Source organism: Saimiri boliviensis, chromosome 3, assembly GCF_048565385.1.
Source record: "Saimiri boliviensis isolate mSaiBol1 chromosome 3, mSaiBol1.pri, whole genome shotgun sequence".
Lineage (NCBI taxonomy): Eukaryota > Metazoa > Chordata > Mammalia > Primates > Cebidae > Saimiri > Saimiri boliviensis.
In genome coordinates, this window is record NC_133451.1 from 57,095,379 (window position 1) to 57,112,378 (window position 17,000).

Sequence of the window (17,000 nt, forward strand, 5' to 3'; positions counted from 1 at the left end):
GTAAAATTATATAGAAAATGAAAAAATATCTTTTTTCTAATAAATAGAATTTCCTTAAAATCAGCCGATATTACTTTAAAATCTGCATGTCTAAAACGAGTTTTTCCAATTGACGTATTTTGGAAAACAGTACAACCTGCAAATTGTTTTTAGTATATGTAAACTCTTCCCAAATTTTGTTTGACACTTTATATTTGCATGAGTTCTGGTCATGTCTTTAAGTGCCAACCCTGTACGTTATTGCAGCCTACATTTAGTCATATCAAGGAAAGGAGGAAGAGGAAAAGGGAAAGAAAAAGAAAAAAAAAATGAACAGCACTAGCCCAGTGTTAGTAAAACCAAGAAAAAAATATAAATAATAGATAATATCTTAATATATTACACAGACATTATGCCCACTTAAAATTTTTGGAAGGCAATTTCAGTTTGCTTAAGATTTATTCACGATACAAATTTGTTATCATGAGTAAAACTGCAAACGAGCATAAAAGTTTCATTTTGTAGAAGACTCTGAGCATAATAAATAGTTTGTTCACTTAATGCTGCTTTCTGGTATGTGTCCATATGTATGGAGTACTTTACAATAAAAATGCAGTTGGATTCATGTTTGTGATTACACATTCATGATTAATGACTGTGAAGGGTACAATTATGGTGATTATATTTTTAATTGGGTATCATATACTAATGTGACAGCTTTCCCCATAAATGCATACCTATGAATAAGCAATCAAAGTACACATTTCTTTCCTCAAGAAAGTAAAGCCTTGTTTAACAAAAATTAATAGTTGAAGTTCTAACTCTAAAAAGCAAGAAATGGAAAATTGTGTTATTTTCCAAGAATGTATCATTTTATTCTCTTGTTAGCTTGCAATTCAAATGCTGTGTGATTTCTTTTCATTTAGAAACTTTATTCTTATTTTTGCTTCCTGATGTTACATATGATATAAAAAACTCTGCCAAATATTGCATACCACACAAAACTCATTTCTAACAAGTAATATAAAGAACAATGATTGCTATGAAAACATGGGTAGAGGGCAGCTCAGCAAAACTTGTCACTCCCCTTGCTAGCAAGGTGTCCTTTTCTGCACTCCACATAGTGTTTAGGACCAGCTTTCTTTCTAGCTCCTCAGATGTAGGACTTTCTGATCTCTCCTTCAATGTCATGTTTGTAACGTAAAATTTGACCTGCCCTTTTGTCTTATTTCATAGGGATCATACTCATCAATGAATCCATACTACTCTGGTAACTTCTATAAGTTTGCTGACCTTTTCTAGTAGCAGCTATAGATTTCAGTCAGGGCTTCCTTTTTTTTTTTTTTTTTTAGATGGAGTCTAGCTCCATGGCCCAGGCTGGAGTGCTGTGGCATGGTCTCGGCTTTCTGCAACCTCCACCTCCCGGGTTCAAGTGGTTCTCCTGCCTCAGCCTCCTGAGTAGCTGGAATTACAGGCACCTGCCACCACACCCAGCTAATGTTTTGTATTTTTAGTAGAGATGGGGTTTCACCATGTTAGCCAGCCTTGTCTCAAACTCCTGACATCCTGATCTGCCTTGCCTCAGCCTCCCAACAAAGTACTGGGATTACAGGCATGAGCCACTGCCCCCGGGCTAAGTCAGAGCTTCCTATAAGGAAGAAGAACTGAAAGAAATGAGAATTCAGGAATTGACATGAGAGTAAGGAATTGATAGCTGCTCAGCTGAAAATTGTACAGTTTAGAAAATATACAAAAATAAGAGCTGGCTGCCTTTTTTGACTAAGGTTGTCTAAATCGATATTTAGTTTGATAACAAAAATTCAGAGAAAGAAAGCAGTTTGGGAACATTTAATTTTAACCAGATCCATTTTTAATCATGTTCACCATGAATTTTCCAATACCACTTTAAATCCTTTTGGGAAGTAATAACCAAACAATTACAAATAATTAATAATATCATCATGAAATAAACAATTTCTAATATCATCATTAAAAGACTGCAATTAATTACACTATTTAATTTTCCCCTTAGTTCTAATGTTTCTCTTTCATTAACAGTTGAAGAACTTAGTATGCTGGTATACACATGATTATGGCCAAGAGAAAAATTCTTAAAATCTATTTTTAAATCTTTGTGTTAATCTCAGGAATAATTATTCATAGGGTCTTATTAGAATTTCCCTAAATATTATAATTTTTTTATTCTAATGGTATGCTGTCATCCATAAGCCATTATTAATGTTAAAGGCAGTTTTCAAAGATAGGTTATATTTAAGTATATTAGTTCTAATATCTGTGTTTTAAGAATCTTCTCTGGATTATTATTTTGCAGACATGTTGTTATGCAGTCTTGGTAAATATTTAATTTGGTTTTATGGCAGTTGACCAGTATTCCATGTGGTAGTGATTTGACTAAATCATTTGTTCCTTTTCCTAGATTGCCTGTGCTGTTTTCGCTGCCCTCTTACATTTCTTCTTCTTGGCTGCCTTCACCTGGATGTTTCTGGAGGGAGTGCAGCTCTATATCATGCTGGTGGAGGTTTTTGAGAGTGAACATTCACGTAGGAAATACTTTTATCTGGTTGGCTATGGGATGCCTGCACTCATTGTGGCTGTGTCAGCTGCAGTAGACTACAGGAGTTATGGAACAGATAAAGTGTAAGTTTATTGCTTTCTTTCTTTTTAAATCTAGGTGAAATAAAAGTGTTGGATTTTCTTAGAAGTTAAAGTCTTTATATTACCTCACAGCAATAGATGAAGGAACTGGAGCAGCAAATCTGTATATGTTCGTCCATGGTTATACTTTGGTTATGATGTAAAAAGAAAAAAGAAAATACATTGAGACTTACCATGATGCTGTTTTAAAACAGCATAATTTTTCCACACCATCATAACCTTGCATAATTACAAAGAGATCATAATTTTATTTTTCTTCAGCAAATTAAGACGTTTGTCAAAGGAAGAACTAGCTGCATGAAAAGCTGTTTGCTAGTCTGCTAGCACAGGACGGCGTAACCCCTGACACTGGTGTCTTCTCTACTTCCTGACAAGTCAGTTCGAGTCACTGGAAAACCTTTTATGTCATCAAGAGAAAGAGCATAGGAACAGGGACAGCTTGTGTTTTTATCCTTTTTTCTAGGTAGGCATTGAGGTAGAGTGATGAATTTTGTTTTCAACATAGCTTTAAATTGGTAAGACATATACATGGAGATGTGCAGCATATTAGGATGAAGTTCAGCTAAAAATATATTTTTAATCTACATACATATAACAGTTGAGATCCCCAGAGTAAATCAAAGTTTTATTAGAAGAAGATTAGAAAGGAATAATCTGAGGAATAATCGTATTTAGAACATAGCCCCAGGAGAAAAAATAAGAGGTAAGCAGACACTTAGAAAGATTACCATGCGATTCGGATTCAAGGGAAGTGAGAAGAAAGTGTCAAGATGGTGTTTCAGAACACCACCAGTGACCAGACACGGTGGTGCATGCCTATGAAGCTGCTTAGGATGCTGAGGGAGGGGAGTCCCTCAGCCCAGGCTTTCAAGATTACAGTGAGCTGTGATTATGCCACCTTACTCCAGCCTGGATGACAGAGTGAAGCCTCATCTCTAAAAGGCAAAACAAAACAAGAACAGAAAACTACCTTCAGTGGTGTTTTATGTCAAAATTAGTTTAAGTTATAAAAAGACAAAAAAAAAAAAAAAATTACCTCTGTAACAAGTCGTTTTTTTTTAAGAGGCGGGGTCTCTATGTTGCCTGGGCTGCTGGAACTTCTGAGCTCAAGTGATCTTCCTGCCTCAGCCTCCCAAATAGTGTGACAGCCATTTGTGCAAAGTACTGGAAGAAGAAGGCAAATTGGAAGGTGTGAGGAGACAAGTCGGTAGTAAGAGTGTTATTTACACCCGGAAGTAAGTTGATTGAAAAATAGTGAAAATATTAACTTATGTGATAATCATGAAGGAAGATTTTAAAGATGAAGTCTTAAGCATATCTAGGGTGAGAAGAATCAAATTAATAGAAGGAGATTTGTGGAGAGAAAATTCCTTATAGAATATATGGGCCAAATGAAAGGGAAAAGCCCTGGGGGATAGAAAGACACAGGACTAAACACAAGATTAGAGAAATCTTGATTTATTACTAAAAGTGGTCTTAGAATTTGCAAAGTCCATGGCACTAATTTTACAAGTGAGAAAATCAAATACTAGATAAATTTATTGCATTGCCTGTGGTTATAGAGCTAGTGGGTAGCAGAAGTGAGATAAGCCAAGTCAGGTTATTTCAAATAAACTAGGATTTATTTATTTATTTGGAAATTGTAAAATGACCCCACATTTTTTAGGTGAGTGTGAAGTTAAGGAAAGGAAAGGTAAATTTTGAAGCAGAGGAAATTTTCCATCAAGTAAAAGATGTTGATTCTATTGAGTGAATAGGTGAGGTCACTTAAAGAGAACAGATTTGAAAAGCTTTGAAATGAACACTCTGGAAAATGTGCTAAGGAGCCAATTAGACATTAATAAAAAGATTTTCAAGCAGCAATGAAAGCTCAGATGAGGTTAGATAACTTCAATTTGTACAGAAGTTAATAAGCCAAATTTCATGACTTTCCACCGGCAATCAGCAGTCTGAACATGCTGGCAATAAAACAGCTTGCTTTTCAGAAGTGAGGATTCATAAAAAGGGAACGACAAGGAGAGGAGGCCAGAATTATTGGGAGCATAGTTAAAACACATATGTGACATATGCTATTTTAGGCACCAACAATACAATTAAAAGAAGACTTATTCCTGTTAAGTCTTTGAGTATAGTGACAGGCTATTTAAAACCATTTGTCTAAATATATTAATAACAATTATTTTTTAATCTTAACTTTGTGAATTGTAATCAAGTCTATGATTTTTCTGAACATTCCAGTGACGTTTTTGAAATAGACTAGGATTAGCACAAAAACATGATCTGAGATTGCACCTAAATATACCTTAGGGGAGGGATGTTAGGTTGATATAGGTTTGTTATTTTAGATAACAACTTTGATATATACATATAACATAAAACTCACTAGTTTAAAGTATACACTCCAGTTGTTTTTAGGATGTTCATGGTATTATACATTCATCACCAGGTCTAATTTTAGAATATTTTCATCAACATAAAACGAAACCCGCTAGCAGTCATTTCACCTAGATCACGGGATTTTACATTTTGCTCAATGCATTTTCCTACCAAGAAATTGAATAATATAGTTATTTGTGACCTTATACTATTTCAAATATTGTTAAGTAGTTCCATTTTGCTCTCTTGAAGTTCCAAATTATGTTTTTGTTTTACATTAACTTTTTCTCCTTAGGTATTTGGAAATTTCCGTTACCGAACTCATTCAATTTGTTTGGTTTGTATTTTAGTCATTTACTTTGAGACAGATGTCATTTTTTGGACAGTAGAAATCTATCTTTTCATAGAATCAATAATATGTAGTCTCTTGTGACTTTGTTAAAGCTTTGGCCATCATTACTTTAATTTCCTGCACCATAACTGGAAACTCTCATTTACTGACATTATTACTGTGTGAGACTAGGGGCTAATTTATTTCCCAGGCAGCTATTTAAAACAAGCCTTAATAATACTTCAGTTTTGCAATTATGACTTTTTTCAACACAAAGAGAAGCAAAACAGATATAGAGAAAAGAGAGGGTAGATGGAAAAGAGAAAGTAAAATATAGGGAAAATTTCATTATTTCAACGATTTCACAGGCAGGCATAAAACATTTTAGTGTCTTGTTTGTACATTTTAAATAAACTGTCCACAGAGAGCCTTCAGAATACATGTAAAAAATGTTTGGCTTCTACTTTTTGGGAATTCATGGAATCCAACATCTATACAGTGCCATTTTGCCCACTGAAGAAGAAGGTATTGAAAAGAGAACCAGTACTGACCCACTGAGGTTTACTTGAGAAGTTAAAGTGAACAGATTACTTCCATCAGGACTTAAGGCATTGCAACGAAAAATATAAGCCATTAATTTTTACACAACTCAAAGGATTTCTGTATACAGAATTATGTATTTTGTTTCTTATCATTGAGAATGTCTTTGTCCCAGTTTCTCTTGCTGTTGTGTATTGCTTTTATTTTATCTAATACGGCATTTCCTACTCCTTATTCGCTACATGCCTCTTTTTTTTCCACACATCTCTGCTATCTCAGGTTTGTTTGCAATGTTACCTTCCTATGAACCATGTAGATTTTTGAAAATATGAAAATATATAATCCACAGTCTAAAATAAAGTGAAATTAGCCAGAAATCAGAGAAATTCTTGACAGCTATTTCCTTTAAACTATTATTAAGCTCAATACAGTAAAATGTATGTCTTTTATTCTTGTTTTTGGAACTTCATGATTCTTAAGCGTTTATTCTTCAGTCTTGCCTACTTAGAGTACATCTAGAATAAAACCACTGAATGTCTATTACAATAATTCAAATAATAGACATGTTTCCCTTTTCTCTACCCTTACTTTATTTGTTTATTATGCTGACAATGAGGTTTTATTTCTGAAACCTTTAATATAATAATAATATCTTACATTTCTAAAATTGGGAGAATTATATTAATGGTAGGAGATAAAATCAGAGATAAAATTGTTTTGTAGGTTAAATAAAGCTATTTTGATAGATACGGAGATAACTATCATAGTCCATCTGGCTGATGGATTTTCATATGTCTTCTATGAAATGTTATTAGGGATATTGAATTTATTATTATGTATAAAACACATACGTACAAAGCATAAAAATTTGATTTAGAGAAGTTACTTAGTTTGCCATCAATTTGCAGTGCTTGTAAAGAGCCATTATTTGTTTAACAAAATCTTTTTATCTGTAATGACATTATATTCAAGAATGTTCTTAGAATAACATTTGGTTAAAATAATCAGACATTTAAAAAATCCATTTAAAAAACCAATAATCTTTAAAAAAAAAAAAAAAAAAAAACTTCTGCTAATACACCACAGGTATAAATTGCACTGTTAATGGGCATTCATTTTCATTTATCTCTTCCTTATATCTTTCTTTGTCTCTTACACTGTTATTTATATGGGTATTCAGTGATGCCATCAATATGATAGTGTCAGAAGATAATTATAACAAAGGCTAGCACTGACTTAACAATAATTTAGACAGGACACATTTGGAAATTCAGTGCTAAATACTTTGGTTTTATGACCTGAAACTAATCACTTCATTTAAACTTTAATTATTGCAATATTACCAAAACATGAAAACTGTTTGAACAGTAAATTTTTATTTAAAGAAAAAAATCACATTGATATTTTATAGCGTTTTTCACTCAATCTCGTGTATGCAAGTGAAAAGGCAACACCATCATGAGTGCACTGGAAGACGGAGTTAGAAGTGGGTACCAGGAGGAGGGAGAGAGGACACTGGGAAGGGGTAAAGCCCAGAGAATTGTCTAGGAGAGAAAATCTGGGCTGAAAAATTGATGAGGAGTTTCTAAATGTGTGGATGAAGTCATGAACATTTATAATCGATCAGAACATTCTTGAGTACTAGAAGAATAGCCAAGCCATTAAAAATAATAGAAATCAAATTTTACGATCTGAAGATTGTTGTAAATTATCCATTAAATTTTACATTTGTCTTCCTAGCTCACTATCTTAAGAGCATCTCTAAAAAGAGTAGTTTCTCCTCTGTTAGTTAAAAGACCCCAGATTTCCTTATTTTCACTTCATTATCTAACCAGCATAATCATGTAGGTAGAAAAGTGATAATAGATTTTTTTGAATATTAGATTAGAGTATTATTCAAGAAAGAGATTCATTAAGGAACATTGATCTTGATGGTATCTGAAGTTAAATGCCTAGATTTACTTATTTTGTTCACAGTTTCTAAGCATTTCAAACTCATAGAAAATCATATTTTCACCTAAGAAGTATTTTTCTAAGCAATTATTATATGATGTTATAAAATGTTCTTAAAACATTTAATTGACATGAAGCATCAACCTTACTGTAATATTATCACCAGATGTGTTTGACTATAGTTTGGCCAGTTATGAAAGACTATATATTATATGTTGCTATTTATATAAAATATCCAGAATAGGCAAATCTTTAAAGACAGAAAATATAGTGATTGCTAAGATTGGGGAGAGCATGGATGGGTCATTGCAGAGCAGTGAGGGGTGGACAATGAAGAGTGACTTTTGGTGGGCACAGAGTTTCATTTTGGTGAAATGAAAATATAAAATTAAATTATGGTGATTGGTTCACATTTCTTAAATATACTAAAAACCTTGGAGTTATACTCTGTTAAATGATTTGTGATATATGTCATATTGCAGTGATGAAGCTGTTTAATAATACTAAAAGTTTCACTAACATCAAGATGACTTTATATTTAGAAAGATCTGATATTTTGACTTGAGGCCTGTTTTAGTAACCTGTGCATTATATACAGCATATAAATTTCTCACCTACTTATTAAGAATTTATGATTATCAATTAGTTGTTTTATAACTTACAATTTTATTCTCTGGAGAAACATCTAATAGCCACAGAAAGTCTGGAGTCAGATAGACTAGAATAAAATTTAGTCTCAACTACTTATTATCTATGTGGCTGTGGGTAGTTTACCTGAATATCACATTCCTAATCCATAAAGTGGGAGTTATTGTAAGTACTAGCAAGACTATTCTGATGTTTGAAACTGTGTGTGTGTGTATGTGTGTGCATACACATTTATGAGAATATGTATATACATAAAGTGTGTGTATGTATATAAAAAGTATGTATATATGTAAAGTGTCTAGCATAGATAAATATTTATTAAATCAGAACTTTTATTATTACTGGTTCTATTATTTGGCTGATACAAATGAAGAAACATAAACATGGTCAGCAACATTAGTTTTAATTATAAAATAGATTGTATTAAAAAGCATCCATTTACTAGAGTAGTGATTACAAGTCTTTTGTTTTGTTTTTTTTTTTTACTTTCAGGTTCAGGGGTATATGTGAAGGTTTGTTATATAGGTAAACTTGTGTCACAGGGGTTTCTTGTACACAGCTCTTATGAGATCACCTTCTACTAAGATGAGAACATGGCAATTGCTCAACATTTAGTAGTATTAATAAATTATAATAGTTATAATTGTTATCTTTATAGTCGATCATAGAATGTAGGATGCATTTTGCTGAAAAAATAATGAAATTATTATTATTATTATTATTATTATTATTATTATTATTATTTTGAGACGGAGTTTCGCTCTTGTTGCCCAGGCTGGAGTGCAATGGCGCGATCTCGGCTCACCGCAACCTCCGCCTCCTGGGTTCAGGCAATTCTCCTGCCTCAGCCTCCCGAGTAGCTGGGACTACAGGCATGTGCCACCATGCCCAGCTAATGTTTTGTATTTTTAGTAGAGACGGGGTTTCACTATGTTGACCAGGATGGTCTCGATCTCTTGACCTCGTGATCCACCCGCCTCGGCCTCCCAAATTGCTGGGATTACAAGCTTGAGCCACCTCTCCCGGCCGAAATTATTTTAAAAAATATAACAAGTTCAGGAAATAAAGACAGCACACTCTACTTTTGATGTATTAGTGGTAGTGTTTAATTCTAAGATCCAAAGCTGTAGCGGAACCTCAAATGCTAGTCTTGACCACCACTGACTGCGTTCCATTCCTCTCCACCAAGCTTTTTTTAATAATTCATGCACTTGCTTAGGAAGTATTTCAACATTAGATGTATGAATGTGCTATGATGAAAATGGCATTAAAGTATCCCTAACAATTATATTATGCAATAAGCTGAGACCTAGATTTATTATACTTGGAGTTTATACCTATTTCCTTTTTCCCATCTTGCCCTTCTTTTTTGCTAAGTTTCTCTTTATTTCTTTCTTACTCTCTCAATCTTGCTATATGTGTATGTGTATGTGTGTGTGTGTGTGTGTGTGTGTGTATACATTTGCCTATATATGTGTGTGTGTATGTATATATATGTATAGATATATGTGTGTGTATATGTGTGTGTGTATATATATACACACACACATATACACATATATGTGTAGATATATGTGTGTATATGTGTGTGTGTATATATGTGTTTGTATATATATACACACACACACATATACACACACATATATCTACACATATATGTGTGTGTATATGTATACATATACACACACATATATATAGGCAAATGTATACACACACACACATATATATATACACACATATATATTTGTATATATATATACAAATATGCACACACACATAAAGGTATATATATATGTATATATACACATTTGCCTATACACACACACATACACACACACACACACACACACACACACACACACATATATATACATATATATTCATACGTGTATATATAGGCAAATGTTACAGAGAAAAGGATATTGTATAATTTAAAAATTCTTATAAACAACTTGATATGGTTAAGCCTTGTGAATTTCATGATCTAATGTAGCCAAAGATTGTTTACTGGTTACATTTAATATACATGAAGAATAATTTAGTCTCTGATTTAAGCATCCTATAGAAAGTGAAACAAACACATTGCTGATTTACATTACTCTAAAAAATTTTGGTTAATATTTTATAATAGAACAATTCACAAGGAGACGGACAATTTATTCTTGTGGGTTAACACCAGTTCTTTAGAGTTCGGAGATCAATAAATTTGTATAATCTAGTCAGACCTCATCATATATCTAGCAATATATGTTACTTTTATTTTTGAAAAAAAAATTATGCTACAAAATGAATTCCAATAACATATTTGTATTAGATAAATGAAAAAGATCAAGTTTTGTGGTATATAAGTGTTTCTTTGAATTACAGAATATATCTAATATCAAAGGTTTTTACTATTGCCTTAAATAAACATGAGTGAAATAAACGTGAGTGTGGTCAGAATGCACTTGCTTTCTCAAGTCTGTTCTGTCTTTTGTTACAGCACTTTTATAAACACAATGTATAGATTATATATATATATATATATATATATATATATATATATGATTCAATTTCATTTAGAAAAAAGAAATGGTCATTTCTTAAAAATTAAATGTGAATGGCCAATCCAAATTACTAATTTCACAAATCAAATGTTGCTTAGTAGATAAAGGCAATTTTCAGATAAATTGTATTCTTCAATAGTGGGTCTCTCTTAACACTCACATGCTGGATTTCAGTGTGTTTAGTGTGATAAATTGTTCTTCTGGCTTTGTCTAATCTCAACCAGTGTTTTTACACTGTATCTAAATGTCACTGAATGGCCAGACTTATAAAAGAAAACTCTGAGGTAGGATATACGTGCCCAGGCATGTATATAGAGACCCCACGTAATATTCTTCTCCACCTTAAAGCCTCAGTGAAATGTTTTAATATAGGCACAGGGAACTGGGACAGGAATCATGCAAATTTATAAGGTAGTTAATAGGAAGAGGAGGAAACACAGAAGGCTTTGAGAAAGCCAGCATGTGGCCAGAAACAACAGCAGGTGTGGACATATGGCAATCAAATTAGAAAAGGGATTCTTGCCACACAGCCTTCCAGAAGAGAGGAAAGCCCCAGTGGCCCTCATGGAGGGATGATTTACTAAGTACACTTTACGTGTTTTATATTGCTTCTTTCACTGTTCAATTCCAAAGGAAATGTAAATCTATTCTACCAAATAGGTATACAATTTTTTCTTAATGAATACAAATAATCATTTTGAGTTGCCCTTTTATGTTTAGAAAAGATTGCTCTGCCAAAAGCACATTTCTAAATAAAGCATTAGCTAAGCTGAGACCATTTTCAAAAAAGCAAAGTTTGCAAGGCTATAATGATACTATTTAATTTTAACAAAACATTTGGTGAGATTGTTTAAAATTTTAAAATTTCCTTAGTCCAAGACAACTGTTAATAATATAATTAAAGTTATTTATTTAAGATTCCTTAACTTGTAAAATAATCTTCTATAGAAGATTGTGGAGCACATTTTTTTTCTGAAAATGTGTTTTAGTTCTCAGATTAGCTTTCAAAAACTTACTTGACCTACAAAATAACAAGAGCTGCATTATTAGCAGTCCTTCTTAAAATGTATTATTACTATTACATCATGTTGCTGTAATTTCTGCAGCATTCATGAGCTACAATTGTGTGTGTGTGTGTGTGTTTGTGTGTGTGTGTGTGTGTATGTGTGTATCTGTCTGATCTGTATCCATCTGATCTAGACTGGGAAAATGTCCATGTTTTGGTTTTGTTCTTCATTGTTTTTTTTTTTTTGTTTTTGCTTTTGTTTTTGTTTTGAGTCAAAGTCTCATTCCATCGCCCAATCTGGAGTGCAATGGCATGATCTCAGCTGACTGCAACCTCCGCCCCTCGGGTTCCAGCGATTCTCCTGCCTCAGCGTCCCAAGTAGCTAGGATTTCAGGCATGCACCAGCATGCCCAGCTGATTTTTATATTTTTAGTAGAGATGGGGTTTCAACAAGTTGGATGTGGAGGCCGGTCTTGAACTCCTGACCTCAAGTGATCTGCCTGCCTCAGCCTCCCAAAGTGCTGGGATCACAGGCATGAACCATATGCCCAGGCTCCTTCATTGTTTTTACCCTGAGGGAAAATACAATCTTTGTTCAAAACCCAGAAAGACCCATGAAAATCTTCCTTTCCCAAGAGTTTTTTTCTTTCTTTTTCTTTCTTTCTTTTTCTTTCTTTCTTTTCTTTCTTTCTTTCTTTCTTTCTTTCTTTCTTTCTTTCTTTCTCTTTTTCTTTCTTTCTTTCTTTTTCTTCCTTCCTTTCTTTCTTTTCCTCTCTCTCTCTCTCTCTCTCTCTCTCTCTCTCTTTTGCTGTCTCTCTTACACACATACACACATTCTCTCTTTTATTAGGGTGGTAACAGTATAGCCTATGGTCAGAATGAAGGGTATGTTCATATTTCAACTTTGAATTCTCTGGTTTGGTTTCTGCTTGTATTTGGCACCACACTTCTATTTCCTATGATCAAGTTTTTTGAACACCATCACAACAAATGAGTAACTAATTATCCAAACAAACCAATAGTTTTTAACTAAGCATTGATTGCTTCACTAATAGCGTTTTTTCAAACAGGATTATTTCGTTTACTTTGAATATAGAAATAGCCTTGTCGGCCGGGCGCGGTGGCTCAAGCCTGTAATCCCAGCACTTTGGGAGGCCGAGGCGGGTGGATCACGAGGTCGAGAGATCGAGACCATCCCGGTCAACATAGTGAAACCCCGTCTCTACTAAAAATACAAAAAATTAGCTGGGCATGGTGGCACGTGCCTGTAATCCCAGCTACTCGGGAGGCTGAGGCAGGAGAATTGCCTGAACCCAGGAGGCGGAGGTTGCGGTGAGCCGAGATCGCGCCATTGCACTCCAGCCTGGGTAACAAGAGCGAAATTCTGTCTCAAAAAAAAAAAAAAAAAAAAAAAAAAAGAAATAGCCTTGTCTACATAAAAAATAGGAACTTGCAGTTAGTTTCTTGTTAGAGTGCCTATTGCACTTCTACTGAAATTAGTTTACATATGGTTAACTTAATATAAGAAGGCCAGAGTTCGTTTTTGGCTTTTGTTTTGTTTTTGAGATGGAGTCTCCCTCTGTTGCTCAGGCTGGAGTACAGTGCCCGGTTCATGATTCTCCACACCCTGGGCCTCCCGGGCTCAAATCATCCTTCCACTTCAGCCTCCTGGGTAGCTGGGACCACAGGCATGCACCACCAACCCCAGCTAATTTTTTTTTTTTTTTTTTTTTTTTTTTTTTTTGGTAGAGATGAGGTCTGACTATATTACCCAGGCTGGTCTCAAACTCCTGGACTCAAGTGATCCTCCTGCCTTGGCCTCCCAAAGTGCTGGGATAACAGAGGTGAGCTGCTGTGCTCACCCTCTTCATTTCTTCATTGTTTTAAAATAGGCTTTTTGTTGGCAATTTGTTTTGGTTCAAGGCTTTTTTTTTTTTTTTTTTTTTTTGCTTAAAATCTAGCTCTTAAAATAAGTTTAAAGTTATAGCAAAGGAAGCCAAAAACCATAATTAACATCATTGCCTCCACCACTCAGATGCTAAAACTGTTAGTATTTTAGTGTATTTGCTGTCAGTAATTGCTAACCTAAAACATATGGCTAAAGCCCATTGGGTCCACTTCTAGGTGCTCTCTACTCTTATGTGGGAGGAAACCACTAACATGAGTTTGGTGGGTTTCTTTCCTTTCCATTAAATAACATATGTATATGATATATATATAATATCATATATATATCATATATATATAATGTTTTGATGGAGATATATATATATATATATGTATATCGCCATCAAAAATATATTGTGTGTAGTTTTTAATGTCTGTGGTATGTATCTTTAATATATGTATATAGGCTATTATATATACATTTGATATAGTTATAGTTTATATTCTTTACCTTTTTTACATTTTTTACTCAACTTTTTTTTTTTTTTTTTGAGACAGGGTCTCACTCTGTCACCCAGGCTGGAATGCGGGTGTGAGACACCCGCATTCCAGCCTCAGTGTGATTTCGGCTCTCTGCAGCCTCAACTACCCGGGTTTAGGTGATCTTTCCACCTCAGCCTTCTGCGAGGTGGGACTACAGGGACACACCACCATGCCCAGCTAATTTTTGCAGAGACAGGGTTTCACCATGTTGCCTAGGCTGGTCTCGAACTTCTGGGCTCTAGTGAACTGCCTGCCATGGCCTCCCAAAATGCTGGAATTACAGATGTGAGACACCATGCCCAACACCCAAATTTATTTTTTATTTATCCTATTGACATATGTAGATCTACCTCCTCCTTTTTAACTATTTTGTCACATTTCATCTAAGGAATAGAAAATATTGTATTTATTAATTCCTTTTTTGATAGACATTTCTAATTTTCTTTAATAGTTTTTCTGTTACTCCCTTATTACTTAGTAAGCAACTTTTATAATCACAGAAATATTTGAGTACTTAGGATTTGCACATTTTTATTATATAGCAAACCAGTCTTGAATATTTACCACTGGAGAAATTTTCTTCTTGATTATGCCTCATATCTGGCAAAGTGGCAAATAATTCAATATATTATTTTTAACATCAAATGTAATTTGTTCAAAATTTACATTAATCTTTCTCATAACTAGTCACTTCCATTTTGTCTTCCTGTCATCCTGAAGAACGAAAATGGAATTTCCCAGAGGTTTTAAGAATTGGGGGAGTATTAAATGTAGCTGAAATTAAGTGATTAATAATTTACTTTTGGGTCATGAATCAGCTTCATGGGATGCGAAGGATCATTTGCAACCCCAGAAGTATGAGCCGTAACAATGCACCTTTTAAGACTCCAGAAGTCTCAAAGGTTGGCTGCCCAACCTAATTAAACTTCAATCTTCTGATACCAAATTTATTTCTTCTTTGTACTGCATTCCTCAGATCTTCTTGACAGGAAAATGTCACTTTGCCCGACAGCTGATAGACAGGTTATGTAGCACCGTAATTGGAGAGAAAAGGATAGCTTAAAGCTACTCCATTTAATGGCTACGTGTATGGCTTTTTCTTTCTTTCTTTCTCTTTTTTTAAAAGTTTCTATGACAGACACAAAAGGCCTTAGCAAATAGGCCCAGTGCCATTTTTTCCTGCTTCCTCCAGGGGTAATTATCTTACTCCATCAATAGTGCTGTCAGAAATTGGGCACATAATTCAGCATTTAAATGAACAAGCAATGTAATATTTCCTGTCTCCCAGTGGAATGCTTTGCAGCTCACATTCTTCTCTGTCACTCGCTCACTCTTGATGTATGTCCCATACCCAGTCCTTGAATGCCTTCTCTCCCTTGTGTTTCATTGCAGATGTTGGCTCCGACTTGACACCTACTTTATTTGGAGTTTTATAGGACCAGCAACCTTGATAATTATGGTAAGAATTCCTAATTAACTCTGTGTTTCCCAGGTCAAGAAATAAAACTTTCACTATCCCAGTACTGACTATCTTTAATTTACAGAGGTTAATGTGGGGAAAGCATGTACTTATTTGACCCTACATAATTCAAGCAATTAAACACTCATTATAGTCTACTTTTATGTTGTAAAATAGTTCATCAAAACTGTTGGAATAAGAAAATATGCATTTGCAAAAGCTTATGCAATATAATAACTACTCAAGGGTCCAATCCAACATAATCCATTTGGTTCTATAAATATTTGAACAGTGATGAGTCTAAGTTTGACAGTAGTATATTCCATTATTTTTCTTTTGAATAATTTGAATTGGGAGCTGACAGAAATTAGAAAGATGGGAAAACACCCGATTGTTCCTATCAGCTTTGTTTTGTATACGAATCTTGAAAACTTTACAATTTAAAAGCAAAACTTTAAAATTTTACTTGAGAATGTCACAATCACATTAGACATATATTCTGGAATCATATTTCCTTTTCTGTTTTTAAATAGATAATATTTTGGTTTCAAAAATGAATTGTTTAACTTAATTTAGATTAAACTGTTAGTGTAATTCTTATATAGTTATTTTAAAAATAAAAGTTGCTCTCCATCTTGTGAATAAAATATTCGCCTATTGACTTTGGATAAATATAGGTGTACGGTTTTTTATCTGAAATCTTTGGTGTAAGATGTGTTTTGGAATCAGAAATTTTTCACACTTTGAAAAGATAATATGGTACATATACTGCATAATACACAATATCCCTAGTGAGGAATAGGCAGTTAGCCAAAATCAAAACATATCAACCAGTACTCGCAGTAACTAGGGAGCACTCTGTAACTGAAGACAATATTTCACCAGAAAAAAAAAAAAAAAGGAAAAAGGAAAGGTAAGAGCAGGTAGTAGAAAGATCATGGGCAGTCTTATGTCAATTCAAATTAGGTTTTCCCACCATTTAGATTTTGTTCATGTTAGGGGCCACTGAATGGATTTTTTTTTTTAATAACTCTCACTTTGTAGACTTTTTTGATT

General features: G+C 33.8%; 1 protein-coding gene across 32 annotated transcripts in view; it reads left to right on the forward strand.

Annotated features, from left to right (window-relative positions):
• Nucleotides 1–17,000, forward strand: part of ADGRL3 (adhesion G protein-coupled receptor L3) — an 846,433-nt gene that overhangs the window by 755,162 nt on the left and 74,271 nt on the right. For all 32 annotated transcript variants that reach the window (XR_012516839.1, XM_074396184.1, XM_074396178.1 and 29 more), the window contains 2 exons: nt 2,417–2,637; nt 15,878–15,944. Coding sequence is in view for 31 of the 32 variants with exons in the window: in XM_074396184.1 (XP_074252285.1) it covers nt 2,417–2,637; nt 15,878–15,944 (288 nt within the window). In the remaining variant the exon portion in view is untranslated. The remainder of the gene's footprint in view (nt 1–2,416; nt 2,638–15,877; nt 15,945–17,000) is intronic.